This window comes from Giardia intestinalis, chromosome 3, assembly GCF_000002435.2.
Source record: "Giardia intestinalis strain WB C6 chromosome 3, whole genome shotgun sequence".
Lineage (NCBI taxonomy): Eukaryota > Fornicata > Diplomonadida > Hexamitidae > Giardia > Giardia duodenalis.
The window spans coordinates 1,470,384-1,490,754 of record NC_051858.1 but is presented as its reverse complement, the minus strand read 5'-3'; the positions used below and the strand labels follow the sequence as shown (position 1 = coordinate 1,490,754).

The 20,371-nt window shown below is 47.6% G+C and overlaps 8 protein-coding genes across 8 annotated transcripts; 4 read left to right on the top strand and 4 right to left on the bottom strand.

Annotated features, from left to right (window-relative positions):
- Nucleotides 1-9: 9 nt before the first annotated feature.
- GL50803_004622 (uncharacterized protein) lies at nt 10-1,755 on the top strand (the record flags this gene model as incomplete). Its single annotated transcript, XM_001710195.1, has 1 exon — nt 10-1,755. The coding sequence occupies one exon, from the start codon at nt 10-12 to the stop codon at nt 1,753-1,755; it is 1,746 nt and encodes a 581-aa protein (XP_001710247.1).
- Nucleotides 1,752-3,824, bottom strand: GL50803_00137751 (uncharacterized protein; the record flags this gene model as incomplete). Its single annotated transcript, XM_038045731.1, has 1 exon — nt 1,752-3,824. One exon carries the CDS (start codon nt 3,822-3,824, stop codon nt 1,752-1,754), a length of 2,073 nt encoding a protein of 690 aa, XP_037901866.1.
- A 43-nt stretch (nt 3,825-3,867) lies between these two features.
- On the top strand, nt 3,868-4,314 carry GL50803_0031339 (TB2/DP1, HVA22 family protein; the record flags this gene model as incomplete). Its single annotated transcript, XM_001710194.2, has 1 exon — nt 3,868-4,314. One exon carries the CDS (start codon nt 3,868-3,870, stop codon nt 4,312-4,314), a length of 447 nt encoding a protein of 148 aa, XP_001710246.2.
- Nucleotides 4,315-4,365: 51 nt separating this feature from the next.
- Nucleotides 4,366-10,605, bottom strand: GL50803_0016143 (Transcription regulatory protein SNF2; the record flags this gene model as incomplete). Its single annotated transcript, XM_001710193.1, has 1 exon — nt 4,366-10,605. The coding sequence occupies one exon, from the start codon at nt 10,603-10,605 to the stop codon at nt 4,366-4,368; it is 6,240 nt and encodes a 2,079-aa protein (XP_001710245.1).
- Nucleotides 10,606-11,128: 523 nt separating this feature from the next.
- GL50803_005435 (Cyst wall protein 2) lies at nt 11,129-12,217 on the top strand (the record flags this gene model as incomplete). Its single annotated transcript, XM_001710190.1, has 1 exon — nt 11,129-12,217. The coding sequence occupies one exon, from the start codon at nt 11,129-11,131 to the stop codon at nt 12,215-12,217; it is 1,089 nt and encodes a 362-aa protein (XP_001710242.1).
- A 108-nt stretch (nt 12,218-12,325) lies between these two features.
- GL50803_005437 (uncharacterized protein) lies at nt 12,326-15,502 on the top strand (the record flags this gene model as incomplete). The annotated part of the gene is made up of 1 exon (XM_001710188.1): nt 12,326-15,502. The coding sequence occupies one exon, from the start codon at nt 12,326-12,328 to the stop codon at nt 15,500-15,502; it is 3,177 nt and encodes a 1,058-aa protein (XP_001710240.1).
- GL50803_0031340 (uncharacterized protein) lies at nt 15,491-17,617 on the bottom strand (the record flags this gene model as incomplete). Its single annotated transcript, XM_001710187.1, has 1 exon — nt 15,491-17,617. One exon carries the CDS (start codon nt 17,615-17,617, stop codon nt 15,491-15,493), a length of 2,127 nt encoding a protein of 708 aa, XP_001710239.1.
- A 43-nt stretch (nt 17,618-17,660) lies between these two features.
- Nucleotides 17,661-20,327, bottom strand: GL50803_0093358 (Bifunctional acetaldehyde-CoA/alcohol dehydrogenase; the record flags this gene model as incomplete). The annotated part of the gene is made up of 1 exon (XM_001710186.1): nt 17,661-20,327. One exon carries the CDS (start codon nt 20,325-20,327, stop codon nt 17,661-17,663), a length of 2,667 nt encoding a protein of 888 aa, XP_001710238.1.
- Nucleotides 20,328-20,371: the final 44 nt, after the last annotated feature.

The following is a 20,371-nucleotide window of genomic DNA, read 5'->3' as shown; positions in this document are numbered from 1 at the left end:
GCATGAAAAATGCTCTTCTTGCTCATGCTGGTCTCCCTTCATAATTATGACACAGAGATAGCATACCCTGATGACTTCCTTAAGCAAGATCTGGGGGTGTGTCTTCAAAGTCTGATGAATGGAACCGCGATCTATGGTTCGTGTCTTTTCGTTTTGCAAGGATTCAGTCCTAATCTTGAAAATCCCCTTTGTGCAAGCTTTCAGGGAGAGATCCTTCTCCACTTCCTGACGTCGAATCGTGATCAAATTTTGGTAATGCTGGATTCGTACAACGATACTATGCTTATTGATTTCTTCTCATGGCACGATGACGACTCACACCGCAATTTGTGTGATGTCTCCTACAAGTCAGGCGTTCATATATCTGTCTCGAGCGCTACTTCTCAGCTACTTGCGTCCCGACAGATTATGACGTTGAAGGTCGACAGTTATAATTATCGGGATTGTTTTTCCAACGACCAAACTCTCGATATCCTCATGGAGAAGTCCCGAGTTGTGTTTCTTGCCCAGCTGCACCCGTCTTACAAGTGCTCCATGATACCTATGAGTGCAATCATAGACCATCACCTCACCCTCATATATCTGGACAGCTCCACCAACAAGCTCAGAAAGTTCTTGCAGAAATCTATCAAGCCCACGTCTTCTATCCTGACCGATGCGCTGGTTACTTTTCATTGTGAAGATGAGTGCACCTCCAACTACTACTCTCTTGTTAGCAGTCCGTTTGTTTTCCTGTACATGACCTTCAACATTTCTCTTGGAAACAAGTATGCAATCTTGACTAATCGGCTTTTCGGCTTACGCACGGTTAACTACTATGATTGCTTCTCCAATGTTCGAGTGGTAATATCAACAAAGACTATCTCTGTCTACATATCTAGGACCATCTCTGCAGCCTGTCCCTTCACTAAGACTCATGACAATGTGCCCATTTACTCCTTGTCGCCAGAGCTTCTGATATTTGGTTTTAAGAGCCCATTAGAGCCCGCGCGATTCGTGTCCCCAGTTGCACTAAACTTGGTAGACGGCAAAGGGGTGCTTGTATACAACTGCTCGACATGCATATCGATGATTCACAAGGGAAAGACGACGCTGAGAGTCGCCGAAGAACTATTTCAGTCATCACTTATCTCTGACTTTATTTTGGCAATGCACCTAGGCGGCGGCTCCATAGATATAGCTAGGTACCTTGTCAACATTGTTGAACTGGTCGACTGGGACACAGCGTCTGTTACTGTGACATCCTTCATGTTGATGTTTAACGCGTCTAACACTATCCTGCGTGAAAACAGCGCCATAGGTACTGATTGCACTCACATCCGGCTAATCTTCGCCCCGAATCGTAAGATTTTTCAGGATATTTTCTTTGAGAGTATCGAAAAAGAAAACATCACAGTTCTCATGCCTTTACAGAAGCAAACTGAGTCACTCTTTGCGAGCATGAGATGTTTAATTTCATCTTCTTCCACCACGGCCACAACCAGTGATTTGTGTCAAACTATAATAAGTAATTTGAACTCACAGGCTAGCATGGTATATTACCAGCTCATGAACAACACTAGAGCCTGTGGAAAGGTATATCCCATAGACGAGATTATAATAAGCAATATATTCGGGCCCAACTTCAAGCTGTATGGGATTGTTTTGGGGGTGTTCTTTATGGCCATTACTTTTCTTTTTGTGTGCCTCATCGCTGTTGAGCGACATAACAGCGTCAGCAAACCACAAGAGCCTCAAGAGTTTTCAAATTCTTAATCATGCCATTGCAGCATCTTCTCTCCCGTCCACTCTAGTACGTCAGACTCAGTGAGACGCTGAACTATGTCTGATATTTCGCTTTTGGTAATGGTACTGGTTGCTTTATAGTGTTCATGGCAAGCATTTACCAGATCTTCAACAGAGATCCTTCCTGATGTCTTCACCATCCGCGACAGGCGTGCCATGATCTCCAGTTTCTTTGGTTCCTTGTTACCGCTATTGCTATTGGTATTGTTATCGCTTCTGGTTCTGTTGCTTAAGGAATCTGTGAGCTTCAATGGGAAGTTCATATCTTCTGGAGATATTGATACATAAAAGTAACCTGCACTTACCAATTGATTTAAGCAATCTGTGTCACAACTGTTTCTTGTTAGTTTGCGAAGGCAATCTTCGCGGACCACTCTCAGCCTGTCATCGGCTCCGACATTTATGGCGGCAAATCTGGCCTCACAGAGGGCTGTCTTTACTGTCTCTGGCAAGCGAATATTCGAAAATCCTATCTCAACATTACTGGATGTTACTGGCTGGACCAATGTAGCTATTAGCCCAGCTATCTTTGGCATCGAGCTCTTCCACCCTGATGTCGTGACAAAAGCATACAAAGCTTTCGATTTCGCTTCAATCTGACGTGCCTCTCTACACCCTGTTGAAATGGTAAGCACGTATGCATACAGCTGAGTAAGGCATGGCGTAAATATGGATGCTAGCACCGTGAACAGCTCCAGCTCGGCCAGAATATAGGATAGTTTGTCAAGATGTTGATCCATGAAGGTTAACCCCAGTCGCAGTGCAGTCATACGTGAAAAGAGATCCAACAATATCCGTTCTTCAAACAGTTTGCAAAAGAATAATGGTTTGTGAGGCATGATCTTTGTCAGGGCTTCCATCTCTCCCCTCACATGGTGGAAGTTGATAAACGCTGCTGCATATAGTCCTATTTGTTCCTTGATGGAGCAGCTTCCATTGCTGATAACACTATTTAATCTATTATGGATTGTGTCCAAGAGCTTTGCGTAGTGTACACCCGTATGATTGGTCAAAGTGTCTACTCTGAATAGAGATCTAAAGAGGCACTGTACGTCGTTGGCGGCAGTAAGTCCTCTGCATACTATGTTAGTCATGATATCCACAAACTCTCTGTGTCGTTTGTTCATTATGAAGGCAAGGATGGTATGATCCATAAATGACACCATTGTACTGCATACAGGAATCTCTTCTTTTACTAGTTTATCTACAATAATTCTTATGCCTTCCCAGTGTCTTTCGGGATGCATTTTCACGCCTAGACAGATAGCGGCATTGCACACTCGAGCCAGGGTCTGCGCTGGATCGAATTTGGATTCCACTGGAAGTATCTGATGCAGCGCAGATAGCATTTCCTCTTCAAAGATGGACAAGCGATGAAAGAGCTCCACTGCATGGCAACCTAAGGGTGCGTTCAATTGTACAGATACAAACTCTGTGAAGTCCAATAAGTACCTGTCCGCATCAAATAAGAGCGCTCCCTCTACCATCTCCTGGACTTCCTCTTTGTGATTTGGTGAGAGCTCGCTATAGAGAAGAAGAACCTCCTTGATTGGCGTTGTTGCTACACGAATGCCTTCAATATAAAGGTTGGGTCTTTGCACACTGGCTCCCCGTAATGCACTAGGACAATACAGTTCACGGAGGGTGCAAAGACGGTTGTAAATGGGACTTAGAAGGTCCTTGCTGTTATAGCTAAACGAGGCATCCTTGGCCTCAGGAGTAAGTAAATCAACAAGGAGCTCCTTGCAATAATGTGAATGAATAAAGCTCATTGATGAGCATACGGTTCGGGAATACTTAATGATACCTTTAAGGGCTGTGATCCTGGTATGGGCGGAGTCATCCTGGCTGAAGGACTCCAAGGTAGACCAGGTGTAAGAAAAGAACTTGTCTCGTAGATATTTTAGTACCATCTGCAACTTCTCTCCATAAAAACTTGTGACAATAAGGCCTGTGCAAGCCTCGGAATAGTAAACATCATTGTCCCCCATGGCCAAAATGCAGTCCCACAGCCGCCTCAGGTCACGTGGGGACTCCATAGATGGTATACGTAGACATGAAAAATTAAAATCCACCACAAAAATGGATTTACCTTCCGTCGTAAGAGCCGTCCGAGGATTAATTTTTCTGGCAGTTCCTGCGTACAAGTCATACTGTCTCATCCGCCTGCTGTGCAATGAATATCAGGAAGACGATGAAATGCCCACGGATCTGGCAGCGAGAATTCAGGACGCAAGTGCCTTCTGGATAGCCTTCGCTCTCTCTATGGCAGCGGAGTATGTCCTTGATCAGTTTTTCTTATGGGTTCCCTACTATGAACTGTTTAAGTCACTATACTTCTACTGGTTGGGTCAACATGACTTTTCGTGTGCGCTTCTCTTGTACCGTGTGTTCATATGTCCTCCACTGCAGGACTCGTACGCAAAGATCCAGAAAAAGATCGCATCTCCCTTTGAAGCGCTGGAATGGGTAAAGGCAGAGGTCGCCAAGAAAGTCACGAAGTTTACGCCATCTGAGGCCGCAACGTGACCATCAGCGGCTTCATTGGCTGCAGCATTTTGGCTACAACAAAACCTAACACTACTTCTTGACGTGACGGACAGAGGCGTCTGGGTATGTAACAGTACTTCCTGTGCCGCTTTCACCCTCCTTAGCTGCAGCTATGGCGTACCGTAAGATATCATAGGCACACAACCCAGCCATATCTGCACCAGACCCGTAGGAGAGTATAAGCCCTTTGCACTTTTCTCCATCCATCTCAAGATGGAAGGGCCCAGGGCCCTCTGTGATCGGGAGGCTCAGCAACTCATATATGCCGCAACCTACAAAGGTAGATAACAGAGTGTATCCCTTCTTCACTACGCTGAGACGCCGTTCATAGGCGGTAAACCAAGATATTACACTACTTGCATTACAGTACTGGAAGTGCTGAGAGATTTGCTGGAAAGTGAGCTCATTGCACACCTTAGCATGCTCACAAAAAGCTGAGCTTCGCTCATTGAATTGCAGGCAGTTTTTAAAACTCTGACGCATATCTGCTACGAATTCATGCAGGGATAAATATGACAGCGTTATCAGTTTGTAGTATATGTAAGCAAGTGATCGCGGATAAGGGATAGCGTGGTAATAAGATGGTAGCTCTGTTTTGCTTGGTAGTATCCAAAATTGGGAGAGAATCCGATAAGTGAGTAACGCCTTACTAGAGTCTTCCTTTCCGGATTCGGGTTCAGAGTCACCTGCGACAGTAGAAGAAACGTCAACGCTGTCCTCACTGGGGTGAGCACAAAGAGGATCAATCAGATGAATCAGATAGTTGAAGATGGCCATTATGCGCAGGTGGAATGAGACAGTCGCATAAAGTAAACGAAGAACATCTGTGGTTACCCCACTGCTGCGTGCAGAAGAGTACAGGTAGCGCAGCCTCTCTGTATTAGTCGTTATTCGCACATAAATTGGCAGGGGGTCCAATTGATCTTGTGAAGCAGCGCCTACACGGCAATGGTCTATGACATTACATAAGTATTGTAGATAGGACGGTTGTTGGTCTCTCTGTGACTGTGATAGACCATTGTACCAGGCATACCCTCTCCTTATTACATCGATATCTCCAGAGAGCTGCGGCAGAGACTCCAGCTTAATATAAACATCCGTGTATGCTCGATCTGATCGCAAGAATAAAGAGGTTGTATCGGCTGATTCGTTTAGAACAGCACTCTCAGATGAAGGCTTACTATACAGGAGATCTGGAGCACAAAGAGACTGCTCCTCCACCGCAACAGCCAATCCAGATGAGAAATAAAATAACAGACTGGAATAGGATATCCCGGTGTATTTTTTGGCATTAGTTAGATCAGTTGTAAGATAGGAGAGTAGATCGTTGTGGAACACGTCCCGTTCAAGCTTCAGGGCCATGATGAATAGTGCTGCTTTCGTGAAAAGTAGTTGATACGTAGAGAGAGGATGGCCCTGCTGTGCCAGTGGAAACGTGTATGCTGTCTGCAAAATAGATTCGCTACCGGTCAAAAACAAATATGAGTCCCAGCTCCCAGAGCCAGCGTTGCCTGGTGATGAAAAGCCCGGGGCCATGACCAGCGAAGAAAGGTGCTGTGCAAGACTTACCGATTCAGCAGATTGCTTAACCAAGCTCTGTCGAGAGAAACATGCAAACAAACTAGAAAGATTTGACGATACGTACTGTGTTACGCAAGCCCCTAAGTTGTTATATGCATCCTCGCGGCGCAATAGATCTGCCATCCCGACCATTGTCGAGACAAGAAACAGGACACCACTTGAGTGTCCATGGTCGATTAAAAAGCAGGCTATAGGGGTATCTACGACAGGAGTCAGAACAACGGATGTCTTCTGGATAATTGTAGAGCTGAGGACTATCGAGTTACGGAAGGCGGGATCGTCTCGTAGAGACTTGTCCACTTGCATGCACAAACTGAAAACTGCAGACTCAGACAGGTCTTGTGCCGTGAGAGACCGGCTCATGGATTTCTTAATAGACTGTGTCTTCTTGAGTACCTTGGGCACTAACTTCCGCTGCTGTGACCCCCCGGTATCTGTTTCTGAAGCAAGCAATCCCTCGTCTAGGCTGTCGTCTTCGTCATAATCGCTGGTAGTGCTGTTAGAATCAGCACCAGCAGAATGGCTTCTCTTACCGCCGCTCTCTGCTGAAGGAATCTGCATGTTAGGCATTACAACCTCCTGCTTATCTTCCAAGAGATTCATCTCTCGCATCTCTTCGTAAATCTGGTCCTTCTGCTCAGAAAAAACAGATGGAATCTCTGGATCCAGCCGAGGGACGTCCTCGTCAAAGTTTCTTTTCCGCCAGTACAGGGACGTCTCAATGTCATGCATTTGAAAGGCTTGAAACTCCATATCGTTTCTAGCCAGATACCGATTGATTTCTTCGGAGGTCGGTATGTGAACGTCATCTGGAACGACAGAGTTGGCACTAAGAACCTCGAGGATATACTCCTGCGTTGACATCTTTGTTTTCTTGCGCGCTCCACCCCCGGTCACTGTTGCGCCAGCCGTACCGTCGGTCTTATCACCTGCGTTGGTGGTGTATGTGCCCGCGTCCATCACAATCGTGGCCAGGCTGAGTTTTGACGTCGCCACCGACAACATTTTACTTTCAATCGCCGTATTTGAATAGAGCTTGAACACTTTTACGGGGTTGACCTGTCCAAGCCTATAGCACCGATCCTGAGCCTGCTGATCATACGTGCCATTGTAGTCACAATCAAAGATAATGACTGTATCTGCTGTTTGGAGATTTAGTCCGTGAGATGCCGCACGTGTACTGAGGAGGAAGACAAAGTCTTTGCTATCTTCCCTATTGTACCCCCGAATCATGCTATTACGGTCTACGTCTTTGACACTGCCATCAAAGCGCACAAACTTGTACTGGCGATAATGCAAATAACTAGAAAGGACGTCGAGGACCTTTTTAAATTGACTGAAGATGAGCACCCGATGGCTTGTCTTGTGCAACTTTGCAAGAATGTTATCTAGAAGCTCTAGCTTTCCTGAGACACGCCATATTTGGTCGTTAACATACATATTTTCCAGAACATTAAAGTTATTAGGAGGCATTGAAGCAGTAGCGTCCTTCGATGCCTCCTCCTTTGCTCCCCCATACTGCCTATAAAAGTCAGTATTTTCTGCTTTGTGCCTAGCACTAAATGATTTGGCTTTCATCAGATAAAAGTTATAAAGCAACTGGAGCTTATCATGCTCGAGTGCGGTAAATGGATGATTACAAACACATCGTAAGTAGATGTCAAGGTTGCGAATGAAGTTTGCTGGCAGGGAGGATGCTAAGTCTGGATTAGTCATGGCTCGCCCGTTCGCTATCGCCAAATTATAAAAAAATAGCTGAAACGCGGACAGCGGGACACGGATAATAATCTCTTCTTTTGGAGGCAGTTGTGCAAGAACCTCAGTCTTAACACGCCGCAGAAGAAATGGTTTCAAAATACCGTGAAGTCTCTCAACGATGAATGTCTTCTGTGAGTTTGTCAGGCCAGATATCTTATCGATGTTCTCAGCCAGTTGTATGGCGACCTCTGCAATGTTGTCCTTTGTAATGGGAGCGTTTTGGGGCAGATCCTGAGTTAGTTCTGGTAAGGAAGAAGCTGTTTTTGCACCAATTAAGCTAGCAGTGGACCCTATCGGAACCATCATCTCTGTGGGCACAGAAGAAACCCGGCTCAGCTCTGAATCATTATCATTTTCGTCTTCGCTGCTGTCCTTGTTTGAGTAAGAGTAGCTGCTGTCTAGCTCATCTTCACCAAGGTCATCTGCAAAGGTGACTGCAGTAGATCCGCATTGGCGCTTGCTTCGGCGCCCCACAGCTTGAGAAGTTGTAGTAGATATGCTTTGCATGCTTTGCATTTGGACAGAGCTGAGAGAGGGAGAAGCACCTGTTCTCATGTCGGATACCTCCAGCTGCGCGCTATCAGTGCTTGCACGTCTTCTGAAGCCATGGTAGCCATGGTGTGCATGGTGTAGGTCTGAGTTACGTCCAGTATGTGCCAGTGAGAACACTTGGCCAAATATGCTTTCAAAGCGATCATAATCGCAAAATACGGCAGGATGAATCAGACCTAACAGGGTGAATAACTCCCGAAGGTTATTCTGTATAGGTGTTCCACTGAGCAGGATTCTAAACCTACAATTGATACTCTTCTTTAGTACGTCTATGAGCTTTCCCCGTGCATTCTTAACTCTTGACGCTTCATCAACAATAACGACGTCAAAGTCAATCTGCCTGAAAAAGCTCCGATCTTTGATGGCGTACTCATAGGTCGTTACGATTGCATTAATATTTGAGAGGATTTGATTTGTGGACTTGCCGGAATCGCCTGAAGAATACCCAGCTGAGCCAGATGCTGTTCGAGAATCCTTATCCTTGATTGCTGGCCCGCCGTAATCCGTTAACACGCTGATGTTGCCTTTGGATAGTGTCAGGATATGTCGCCGATACTTTGCTCTTTGCTCCTGGTCACCTTTGTAGAGAAGAATAGAGAAGTTGGGGAACCATGTCTGAAACTCAGTGGCCCAACTGTCAGACACAGCCAGTGGGGATATTATCAAGTGCATCCCGGTAGATATGCGATTGTCTGATAAGTACGCCAGAAAGGCTATGGATTGCGCTGTTTTCCCACAACCCATGTCATCTGCAAGAAGACAGCCAGAGCTTCCTGTCCCAGTTTGAAGATCTTGTAGATTGGCATTGCTCGAGCGGTACAAAGACACGAGGAATTTCACACCGTCCAGCTGGTAGTTCTTTAATCGACCATGCTGAATGGATACAGGCTGTGTGGTGAGTTCTATGGGATATTGGATGTGGACTTGGTCGTACAGCCGCTGCTCAAAGTGAAGATTGTTCTCGTACCCAGTATTCTTCAAGATATACTCTATCAACTTCAGCCCGAGCTCTGCTTGATAAAGCAGCGCCTTATGCCGCTCTGTAAAGCCGGGATGTGACTCTATAAGTGTCTCTAGTGCCTCCTGGGCTTCTGCTGAACCGGACTCGGCAAAAGAATCGGTCTTGAAAAGGTAGCTGTAATTGACAGTGCATGCTGGGTCTATGTCTGAGGGGTTAGTTCGAGCGAGAATAGAGTCCAGCATTGCTGAGATCTCATGGGCTTCCACAGTACTCCTATTTGTTGTAGTCTCGAGGGTCACGGTGGGATCCACCCCCAATCGCGACATGACATGCAGCTCATAGCGTGTTATCTCCAACAGTAACGTCAAAAAGACAGGTGGCAGGAAAATCCGCTTTTGCCGGGCATCTTCTAATGTATACACGTTTTCAAACTGGCGCAAGTACATGTAAATTAGGCTATTGATCATGTCATCAGTATACGTTTTGAAGGCAAAGTCTGGCAGATTTGAATATTTGTTAACTCCCGAGGACCCTTGCTTTCCAGTAGTGGTCAGTATTTGGGATCTAGGAAGCATGTATTTCTGTAGGCCAGAGCCAAATATTTTCCCTATCAAGGGCGATTCATGTCTACAAACAATCGAGAGTTTGAAGTTCCCGGTTGTCAAAGAAAGCATTTTCTGCTTAAGGGTAGCAGCCATTTCCCGCTTCTCAGCAGCAAATCGCATGTTAAGTAACGACTGCTGCTGTAGGCTTTGAAGAAACGACGTCTTGAGGGTCTTAGCTGGCTGTGGATCGTGGTAAAGGAGACAGTTAACAGCATAGTAAGAATTCAGCGGTCGATAAAACCCTCGCAACCTTGGCCTAGAAATCAGATTGGCAAGGATTAGATACTGGGATGCCTCCACATCCTCAGGAGATCCCAAGTCTGTTTCTGCATAAAGGTCCACTTCGCTGAGGAATGCTCGTCTCTTTTGGGTCAGGTACGTTATGAGCGAAAATTCTGTCAATCGATAGTCAAATTCGTAGAGAACCATGAATTCACGGTGAGCGTTAGTAATGTTGAGATTTGGAAACACCTTTATCATTCTTTTTCCAAATGAAAGGTATGGCAATTGATAAGTAAGGCATACACCGGCTTCTTGAGACTGTGGCGGTTTTGGACCATCTGAGCGCGGCTGCAGCCGGTCCTCAGGATCCACTTGATTTTTATGGCTCTGAGCGGGCTCCATTTTTATGCATTCCCCGCTTGCAGAGCTGGGTGATGAATGGTGGGTCTGCACACAATGAGCGTGATTCTGACCATGGTCTACCGTTCCTTGCCTGTCCCGGTCTCCGGATAAATTGCTGCCTCGCTCGTGGGGATCAAATGCATGCCGTAGAAGTGGCTTTCGCAGAAGATCCGCAAGCGAAGTTTTCATATGGGACCTTATAAATTATGATTTATGACAGTTTATTAATGATCCTCTCAAAAGTCATCTCCAGAGGCTATACAAGTGCGACGAAGGCAGTAGAAAGAAGCAGTAGAAAGAGAAGCAAAGCCATTTTTCTTTTGGCCGCCAATTCACACAGCTGTGCGCTCTATGGCAAACATGGGATGTGATCGATGTGACACGAAAAAGTCTCAAAGAAATCTCAAAGAAGTCTCAAAGGATGGTGGTTTACTACTCCACAGATGTCTTAGTCCACTATAAAGGATACCCCTTGGGCCTTGAAGCACAACTGTGAACCTTAGAACCACAAGGTGTTTCTAAGTACCAGAGTCACAAGAGGAACACAGAGCCAAAAGCATCTACAACCCACTTTGATGAGAGCATGGGTTCTGACAAATAGTGACTGTGAACGAGAAAACCTTAACTTAAGATATGAACTAAAAAGAAACAGTAGACTGATGCTGTAGAGGTCAACAGATAACAGCAGCTCAACAGTGGCTGGGAAAATAAAATGATCGCAGCCCTTGTTCTAGGACTTCTTGGTCTTGCTCGCGCCGCTTGCCCTGCCACCGAGGAGGAGGCCCTGACCAATTTGTACGATGCCCTGGATGGTGCTAATTGGAAGTCGAATAACTGGCTTACGCCCGACGTGTCTTACTGTAGCTGGACCGGCATCACATGCGACTCTAACAATAACGTTATTGGGATCGACCTCTCTGACATGGGGCTCACTGGTGCCCTCCCTGCCGACATAGGCTGCTTCCCACTTTTGAGGTCGCTGTACCTTAATAATAATGACCTTGCGGGCCCGATCCCGACGGATCTTTGTGCCCTCACCTCAATGCAGTACCTGCAAATTAACAACGCTGGGCTGACGGGTGACATTCCCGAGTGCATCTGTGATTTAACCCACATGATGTTTTGGTACATGAGTATTAATGCTCTCACTGGTCCCATCCCCACCTGCGTCAACGAACTCCAATTCCTCAAGGAGCTCCACCTTGACTGCAACGAGCTGACTGGCGACGTTCCGGCAGATCTCTTCGACCTGCCTTACATGATGGAGATTCATGTCCAGTGCAACACCGATCTCGTTTGCACAGCTGCGCCTGACACCTACACCGGAATCTACCTCTGTGGAACAACAGACTGCGATTACTGCACTGCTCTCCCGCCGACAAACTGCCCCACAACTCTCGAGAGAGATGGATGCACGTACTACAGGCAGACAGTAGTCCGCAATGCGTCGGGACGAAAGACAAGCTGCAACGCTCGTAGCGCCTCCAACTGTGGCAAGGCCAAGAGCAACATGCACAACAGTGCACACAATGCGCAGAGGAAATGCAACATGCCAAACAGCCGCAGCCAAACACCGCTCAGGACAGTGGTTAGGTCATCTAGCAAGACGGCCTCAACGTCCCGCTCCAGGACGGCTCCCAAGAAGACGGTCCAATCGAGGAGCTCTGTGACTGGCAATGCTAGCCGCTCTGCTGTAGCCCGCCCCACCGCTCGTGCGATCACCAAGCCGACCCAATCGAAGCGTGCACCCGTGAGAGCTCTGCCTCGCAGCACGAACAAGCCTATTGTCCGCAGAAGGTGAACGATGTGACAAAGCTCATCCTGTTTGCTGCTTTGATCCAGAAGTAAACATGCAGGTTTCTCTTAGCTACTCCTGTTGAAGCTAAAATTATAAAAGGACTCAGCAGGGATGGAATGCGAGCTGCAGCCGCTTTTCGACGTAGAAGAAACTGGGGTGCATGCGTATCTGCTGACCATAAACGACACTCTTCTTCTTGTCGACTGTGGCCTGGCTGCACCCTACGAGACATATCTCCGAGTGTATGATGACCACATCGATAACATCAGCGCAATACTCCTCACATCGGCTGCCTTGGAACACGCAGGTGCCTGCCTGTATATTTTGAGCAGAAAGGAGATCAAGACATTTATACCCACCAATCTTGTTCCCGCGCTCCACGCTACTGTGTTGAATGTTTTCTTCAATTTATGTCTTGATATGAAAGGTCATCAGCCAGTTCTGGACTTCATCCTCTTAGATTACCTCAAGCTTGAGCGACTATTCAATTCTTCCTTCATCCAATCACCTGAGGAGATAAACGTCATCTCAGTGACGCAATCTATCTTGGGAAGTTACCACAGAATCAATGCAGATGAATACTTCTGGTCTCTCCAGCTGCCTCCTTCGACAAATAAGATCGTTTGCATGCCGACATGTCGCCATAAGAGCTTAGACATACTTCAGAATAGAGGCGCATATCAATCTTTGGAGCGTTCAGTCGCTCTGGATCTTCCCTTAAGCAGCCGCTATCTTAAAGGAGAGGTTTGCTTTTCAACCCCTTTGAATGTTCCGAGGAGCATCCTAAACTTTCCTCTGCTAGACTCACACGCTATGCTTAAACTTCTAGAACGTGCCTTCACACCGTTAACAGATTTCGGTTCGCAATCTATGCAATCTATACAGCGGTATTCTAAGACTATGTTCGTCTGCGATGGTATCACTGGCTTTACTAACGTCTTAGCATTGCTTAGCACTGCACTAAAAACATATACACCTAAGCCGGTTGCTGAATCTAACGATCAACGAGCCGATGCAGAAGAGCAGCGTCTCAGCTACAAGATTTGTCTCTTGATGGATGAGCAAGTCTTTCTCTACTACGTATCTTATCTACGCACCATTGGAATGGATGGTATCATCACCCCAGAATTTTATATTACTTCGAGAGCACAGCAACTTGATGTGCCCCTACCCTTTCCATTATTCATACTGACTCCAGACCCCTACTTTCTGTCTGGTCCCGGAAGGCAGCTCTTATTCTCTGGAGGCTTTGCATCTAACCCCGCAAACATTATTGTGCTGACATCTATCCGTCCGTACTTACCAAAGATTGCCAGAGGCTCTCCAGGCTACAAGCTCTTGTCCCTCATTCTTCTTAAAAGCCAGGGGAAATCGGTCGCTCATCTAACCAAAATTTCAACCCCGCAATTAACAATCATGGATAGAGAAGCTTATCAAAAACAGCTCGCTGACTCAACTACTGATCAAAGACCCCAAAAGTCTCATCAGTCTGATGCAGCAGATGGAGCTGCTCTGTCCCCAGAGGCAAAGGAAAGATATGTCACAACTAACGTAAGCTTGATTCTTGGCGTAGTAGTTTCAAAATATTTCAATCCCGTGACTAAGACCTTAGATCCTGTGATAGATTTGGAATTCAGCCTCTCTCTACTGCGCACCATCTTAGGAATGTCCGATACTCATGTCTTTATACCTCCCACAGATGCCTACAAAGACATTACGTTGGAGTCACCTCCCCATATCCGCTTTGACATGACGTTCATATCTGTTCTCGTCCATTATCTCTCCATAGGATACGATGCTAATGGCTATCGAAGTAAGAATATCAGACGCAGTCCAATCGTCAAGGTTGGTGGCGTAGAGATTCCGGCTCCATCCTCTATGGACCTGCGAGCAAGTGTACTTACCAAACATAGCATTGCGGTCCCCCCTAATCTCTATTTCGGCATAGAATCTCCTGCTGTAGAACAAGAAGGCTGCATGCTCCCTTACCTTACATTCCTGGCTGATGCCAACGCCTTTGCAGCGCAAGCTACCCAGATACCATCTAGTGGCCCTAAGGCACCTGGATCCAGTCCTGATGCCTTAAAAGATATAGGGACCCAGAGCATAGCGTTCCAACAACGACTAAAGGACTTGTTCATACTCTTGATAACAGCTTTCTTAAAGGATGTAGCCATAGTCTATAACTCAGTGACAGATGAGCTACATCTAACATATCGGACACTAACAGAGACGGATGAGGACCAGAACTTTGAGGGTAAGCAAGATCAGTATGGGTTGTTGTTTCTACAAAATTATGGATCTGTGTGCCAAAAGTCACAGAAGGCAATACTCTCGGTTAAAGAAGAACCAGAGATTAAAGTCTCTAAGCCCAACATACCCGTCTCCAATACCCTCCATTTAAAGGACGATACACCACTTCCCAGTTCTATCTCGACACGCTCTGGAACCAACCTACCATTCCTTGACATACCGCTTTCTCATCTCAACAACATCTGCATGGCAAGGCATCGTCAGGTTCAGGAGTTCACTGCATCCATTAAGACAATCATCGCCGAGAAGAAGGAGACAGCCACGATCAACAAGTTATCAGATGCCAACTCCACTGAGATGCACTGCGAAGAAACTATGAAGTTGGAGAAGAGCGAGAAGGCATACCGAATACTGACGTCTACTACTCTATCTGACTCAGTCGTATGCGCGTGTGACCTTATCTTTCTTCTCGATGAGCCCATTATGCAGCTTCAGGACATGGCAGACATCCTACGCGGCAGATTTAAAAAGTACATTGTCACAACCTCCAAGAAGTCACATCAGGTGCATCTCTCAAGCGGACACTTTGCAGACTTTGGCAACAGCCTACTATTTACAACTGGAGAAACCATCGCTTTTTCGCTACATGATCAGGTTCCAAAGGTTAAGTTTCCCGTATGTCGAAACCTCGTATTTAACAAGATTGATCGCAAGATGAGCATCGCTCGAGGATACTTTTCTGTTAAAATTGATGATGATATCTCCTTAGATGTGGAATCGACACATCCGTATGACGACTCCGCAGAGCTGATACTTCTGAACCGCTATGACAATAGCGACGAGCGCAGACAGGCCCTCCGAAAGGCGTTCAGCAACTCCATACTACAAGTCGAGCATGGCAATAAACTGCTCATAAAGCGGAACACTATCGAATTAAATGACACTGGCCAGATGAGCATCAGTGGGAACGTATCTACAGAGATCTTGGACATACTGGACTGTGTAGAAGAGTCTAAGATATACCTACCATTCTAGGCTTATCACATACAGATCGAGGAGCACACTCTGAAGAGGAAAAAAGCTCCTTGTGCGCTGCAGAAGGGAGTTGCTTATGAGTGGCAGCGTGTGCGCAGCGTAGCTGTAGCCCTGAAGACGCTGATGCATGCACAGGACTTTATCTCGATAACTCTGAGCTAAGAACCATAAGTACCGCAAGTATTTGATTATCTGGAGCCTCCTGTCGTCGTTGGAGCATAGAAGACGCAAGATCGTGAGGCTTTCACGCCTGCAGAGTCGTTGTAGCAGAGAGACAAGCTCCGCGGTCAGCGATATAGATTGCCTGGAGATAGTATACATGATGTCCACGATGGCTTCTACCCACCCGTCAATGTCGTCACAGAAGCTCTTCTTTGGCACCTGGTCGCAGATCTTATTCAGATGAGAATCGTACTGACTGTTTGGGCTCGATGATATTCGTTTTATCGATAGCTTGGCTGTGTCTTTAAAAGTAGACAGCTGGAAATCGTCTGGTGCCCCTACACTCTCCGAAATGTCATGCAGTAGGAGTGTTGAGCAATTGGACACGATAAACGCGTTTAAGATCTCCAAAGACGTGTAGATTACCAGGAGCTCATTCGTACAGTGAGTGCTGAGCATACTAAGTGAGTCTATAACGCTTTCCAACTGGATACTTGTCGACTCCGCATTGGCAGGAACCAAGAGCAGCATCAGACAGGAGCACATGACTGCACAAAGAGACTTGATCATGGAGGCATTCAACAGAGGAGGAACTTGTAGTTCCTTGCCGAGCCCTTTGCTACATCGATTGAGCATGGCAAGATAAGGCCGTATGCTCTCAGGCTTTGGCCTGTCAATCCGTTGATCGAGGGATTGGCATGGCCTGAGGGAGCAGACGGTTCCAATGTGTAGAGGAATTTCTTCAGATACCTGCAGAAAGAATGATGCGAGATCAGAGATTTGCTCACACATCTTGTTACAAGGTTTGTCACGCAACGTGGCGTTTGCCAAATGAGTGCTTATTCCGAAGCTACTTTCAATAAGGCTTCGCAGAAGTGCGACTCCGATATATAATTGGGCTATAGTAATTCCGGATGTTCCAAATATGTTATATGGGCGCCTATTCTCAAGCGATTGATCTAACGTATATATGGCTTCTGCTACATGACTTGACTTATAGTTAGCAAGTAGCTCACGGGTTTTCACTGCACAGTCCCCTCTAGTTTGGTTTAAAAGGGTCTCCCCCTGGGAGCACTCACTTTTATCCTTCGACTGTCCTCGTAACGTCTCATCAATGTCGCTTAACAAGGCTGTTATTGTTGTAGCAGTTTCTTCATCAAACACTCTTCTATCTTTGTTTGTCTGTAAATACAGATGCTTAAGTTTTGCACTTGTATAATTGTTGCAACTTCTGTCAGATTGGCTCGTGTCTGAAATGGACAATAGATTTAATTGCAATAACAGATCCAGCACTAAACAGTACAAACACAATGTGACGATATAGCACTCATGTAACATATCCAGATGACCGAACATAACTGCTGAGTATAGCTGCACATGGAGCAGCTGAATAAGTTCGTTGAGCTGAATTGGTCCATCTGTGAGGTACTCTAAGAAGTGGGTGAACGTCAGTAGGCACTGCCTTTGAGCTAATTGACCAAGCGAGTAAGGAACAATAGTATATTCGTCTAGTTCTAGATAACAGAATGCGCTCAGAAATGCCTCCAGGGTTCTATAGTATGCAAGTCTTCCTTTACAAACAGATACGCCAGAAGTCTCTTGCTCGTGTGTGCATTGAAGCGATCGCCAAATAGCCGATACGAGCGCATAGGCAACATAGAAGTCCCTTTCTTTCACCATCAAGAGCGCCGCCTTACAGAGAAGAAGACCTAGCTCACCCTTGGGCGTTGAGCTGAAAAGCGGCTCACGATTAGTGGTCAACGTGCCCAGAAGCTTCATGGTAGCCTCATTCAACATCATAGGATCCTTTCCATCCCACTCTGTGAATAGTCCTGCGATCAAAGAATTGACCAATGACGAGCTACTGAAGAGCAAAGTGGCGATAGGACTCATGTGGATACTGGTCCCTAGACACTCGGAGAGACACCGCCGAGTGGCATGCTCGCTATCCATTTTTGCGGGGTCGGTAGACAAACTCACTCAATTTACCTACTAATTACCAGGCCGCACGGAAGAGCTCCTTGAAGTCCTCGATCAGCGGGTAGCGCGGATTGGCACCGGTGCACTGGTCGTCAAAGGCGTGGTATGCGAGATAGTCCAGGTTCTCCTCGGCGAAGAAGTCTGCCTCAACAGGAGCCTCCTTGCACGCACTGATCTTCGCGTCAATCCCTACCTTCTCATAGAGGTCGTAGATCTTCTTAATGAGGATCTCCGTCTTCTCCTTGACACTCTTCCCGTCATTCTTGTTCGTGAACCCGCAGTAGTCGGCTATCTCAGCGTAGCGCTCGAGAGCAACAGGGTAGAGGTACTGCGGAAACGTGGCGATCTTGACGGGATCGTCGACTGCGTTGTACCTGATGACGTGTGGGAGCATTATTGCGTTAGCAAGCCCGTGCGGAATGTGATACTTTTGGCCGAGCTTGTGGGCGCAGGAGTGGCAGATACCCAGGAAAGCGTTGGCAAACGCAATGCCGGCGATGGTCGCAGCCTGATGCACATTTCCGCGAGCAGTCGGGCACCTGCTGACGACAGATTTCTCGAGGTTCTCGAAGACTGTCTTGATTGCTTGGAGAGAGAGGGGCATGGTGTACTCAGTCGCCATAACGGACACGTACGACTCAATAGCGTGAGTTAGGGCGTCGACGCCCGTCCAGGAAGCAAGTGATGCAGGAACGGTCAGGACAAGCTCTGGATCAATGACAGCCATGTGCGTCATGAGCTGGTAGTCCGCAAGGGGATACTTGACGTGCTCCTTCTCGTCCGTGATGACAGAGAACGGGGTCACCTCAGAGCCTGTTCCAGAAGTCGTCGGGATTGCGACACTGAACGTTTTCGCTGTGCGAAGATCCAGGCACTCGGGATACTCGTAGATGCGCTTGCGGATGTCCATGAAGCGCTGCGCAAGCCCGGCAAAGTCTACCTTCGGATGCTCATACAGAAGCCTAACCATCTTCGCCAGATCCATCGCAGAGCCACCGCCAAGAGCGATAATCATGTCCGGTTGGAAATCCCTGACCTCTGCAAGGCTCCTATAGCAGGTCCCAAGGTCAGGGTCCGGCAGGACGTCTGTGAAGACCTTGACAGTAACGTTGCCTGCAGTAAGGGGGCTGATGATCTTGTCCGTGAACCCAAGATCGTGCATGACCTTTCCAGTGATGATATAAGCCCTGGAGAGCCCGCGGGAGATGAGGTCCGCAGCAGCCTTAGCAAGAGCGCCCTCACCGACGTGCATCACCTGCGGAACCTTGAACCAGAGCGGATTGCGCCTCACAATGGCCACCTTCTTATAGTTGAGAAGGTGCTTCGGCCCGACGTTCTCAGAGACGGAGTTCTTGCCATATGAGCCACAGCCGATAGTCATGGTGGGATCGATCGCAAAGTTGTAGAGATCGCCGATACCTCCAAACGTGCTCGGAGAGTTAACGACAATGCGGCCAGCCCTGATGTGGTGCGTGAAGTACTCAATGCGGTCGCGTCTGTGGGGCGCTGTGTGAATCGCAGCTGTGTGGCCTGCCCCAGCCATATCGATCATCTGTCCGCAAATGTCGACGGCCTTCTCGAATGTCTCAGCCCAACAGATACCCAAAACTGGGGAGAGCTTTTCGCAGGACATCGCCTCGTCGTGGCGCACCTCTGTGAAGGTTCCCACGATGCAGCGGCACTTGCAGTCCGCAGGAACGACGACGCCTGCCTTTGCAGCGATGTCGCGGGCAGGGCGTCCGACTATGTCGGCGTTGAGCTGATGTTTCCCAGTGGCCTCGTTCAGTGGCAGGATCAGCTTGTTGACACGCTGCTTCTCGTCCTCCGTCATGACGTAGGCGCCGCGGAACTTGAGCTCCTCGATGCACTTGTCGTAGATCTCCTTCGTGACACAGACGATGGCTTGTTCTGAAGCGCAGACGACGCCATTGTCGAACGACTTGCTATTGATAACCTGGTTCACGGCGGTCTTGTAGTCACACGTCTCGTCAATGAGCGCAGGGACATTACCCGGACCGACACCAATGGAGGGGTTGCCGGAGCTATAGGCCGAAGTGACCATGCCGGGGCCGCCAGTAGCGAGGACACAGCTAGTCTTGGGGTGCCCCATGAGAGCCTTCGCAAGGGGAACGGAAGGCTTCGTAATCCAGGCAATGCAATTGGGAGGTGCTCCAGCTTTGACGGCGGCGTCACGGACAATGCGTGCCGCGTGGATGGTTGACTTGACGGCCCTGTGATGCGGAGAGAAGATGATGCAGTTCCTCGTCTTGAGCGCTATAAGGCACTTGAAGATGGCAGTGGACGTCGGGTTTGTGGTGGGCACAATACCAGCGAGGATGCCAAGAGGGTCTGCAACAGTAATTGTATTGCCCGCCTTGTCTTCCTCGATAATCCCAGCGGTCTTCATGTTCTTGTACTTGTTATACACATATTCCGACCCAAACATGTTCTTAATGACCTTGTCCTCGACGACACCCATATTCGTCTCCTCGTAGGCCATCTTTGCCAAGGGGATACGCTGGTTCGAGGCTGCGAAAGCGGCGGCATAGAAGATCTTGTCGACCTGCGCCTGGTCAAGCTGGCGGAACGCATGGGCTGCCTCCTCCACTTTCTCAAAGAGGGCGTTGAGCTCCTCTGGGGTCTCAACGAGCTCCTGGCCGTAGTCAAAGTCCGACAACGACATCGAGAATTAAAATTAAGAATGTTCAAACTACAGTAAAATTGTTT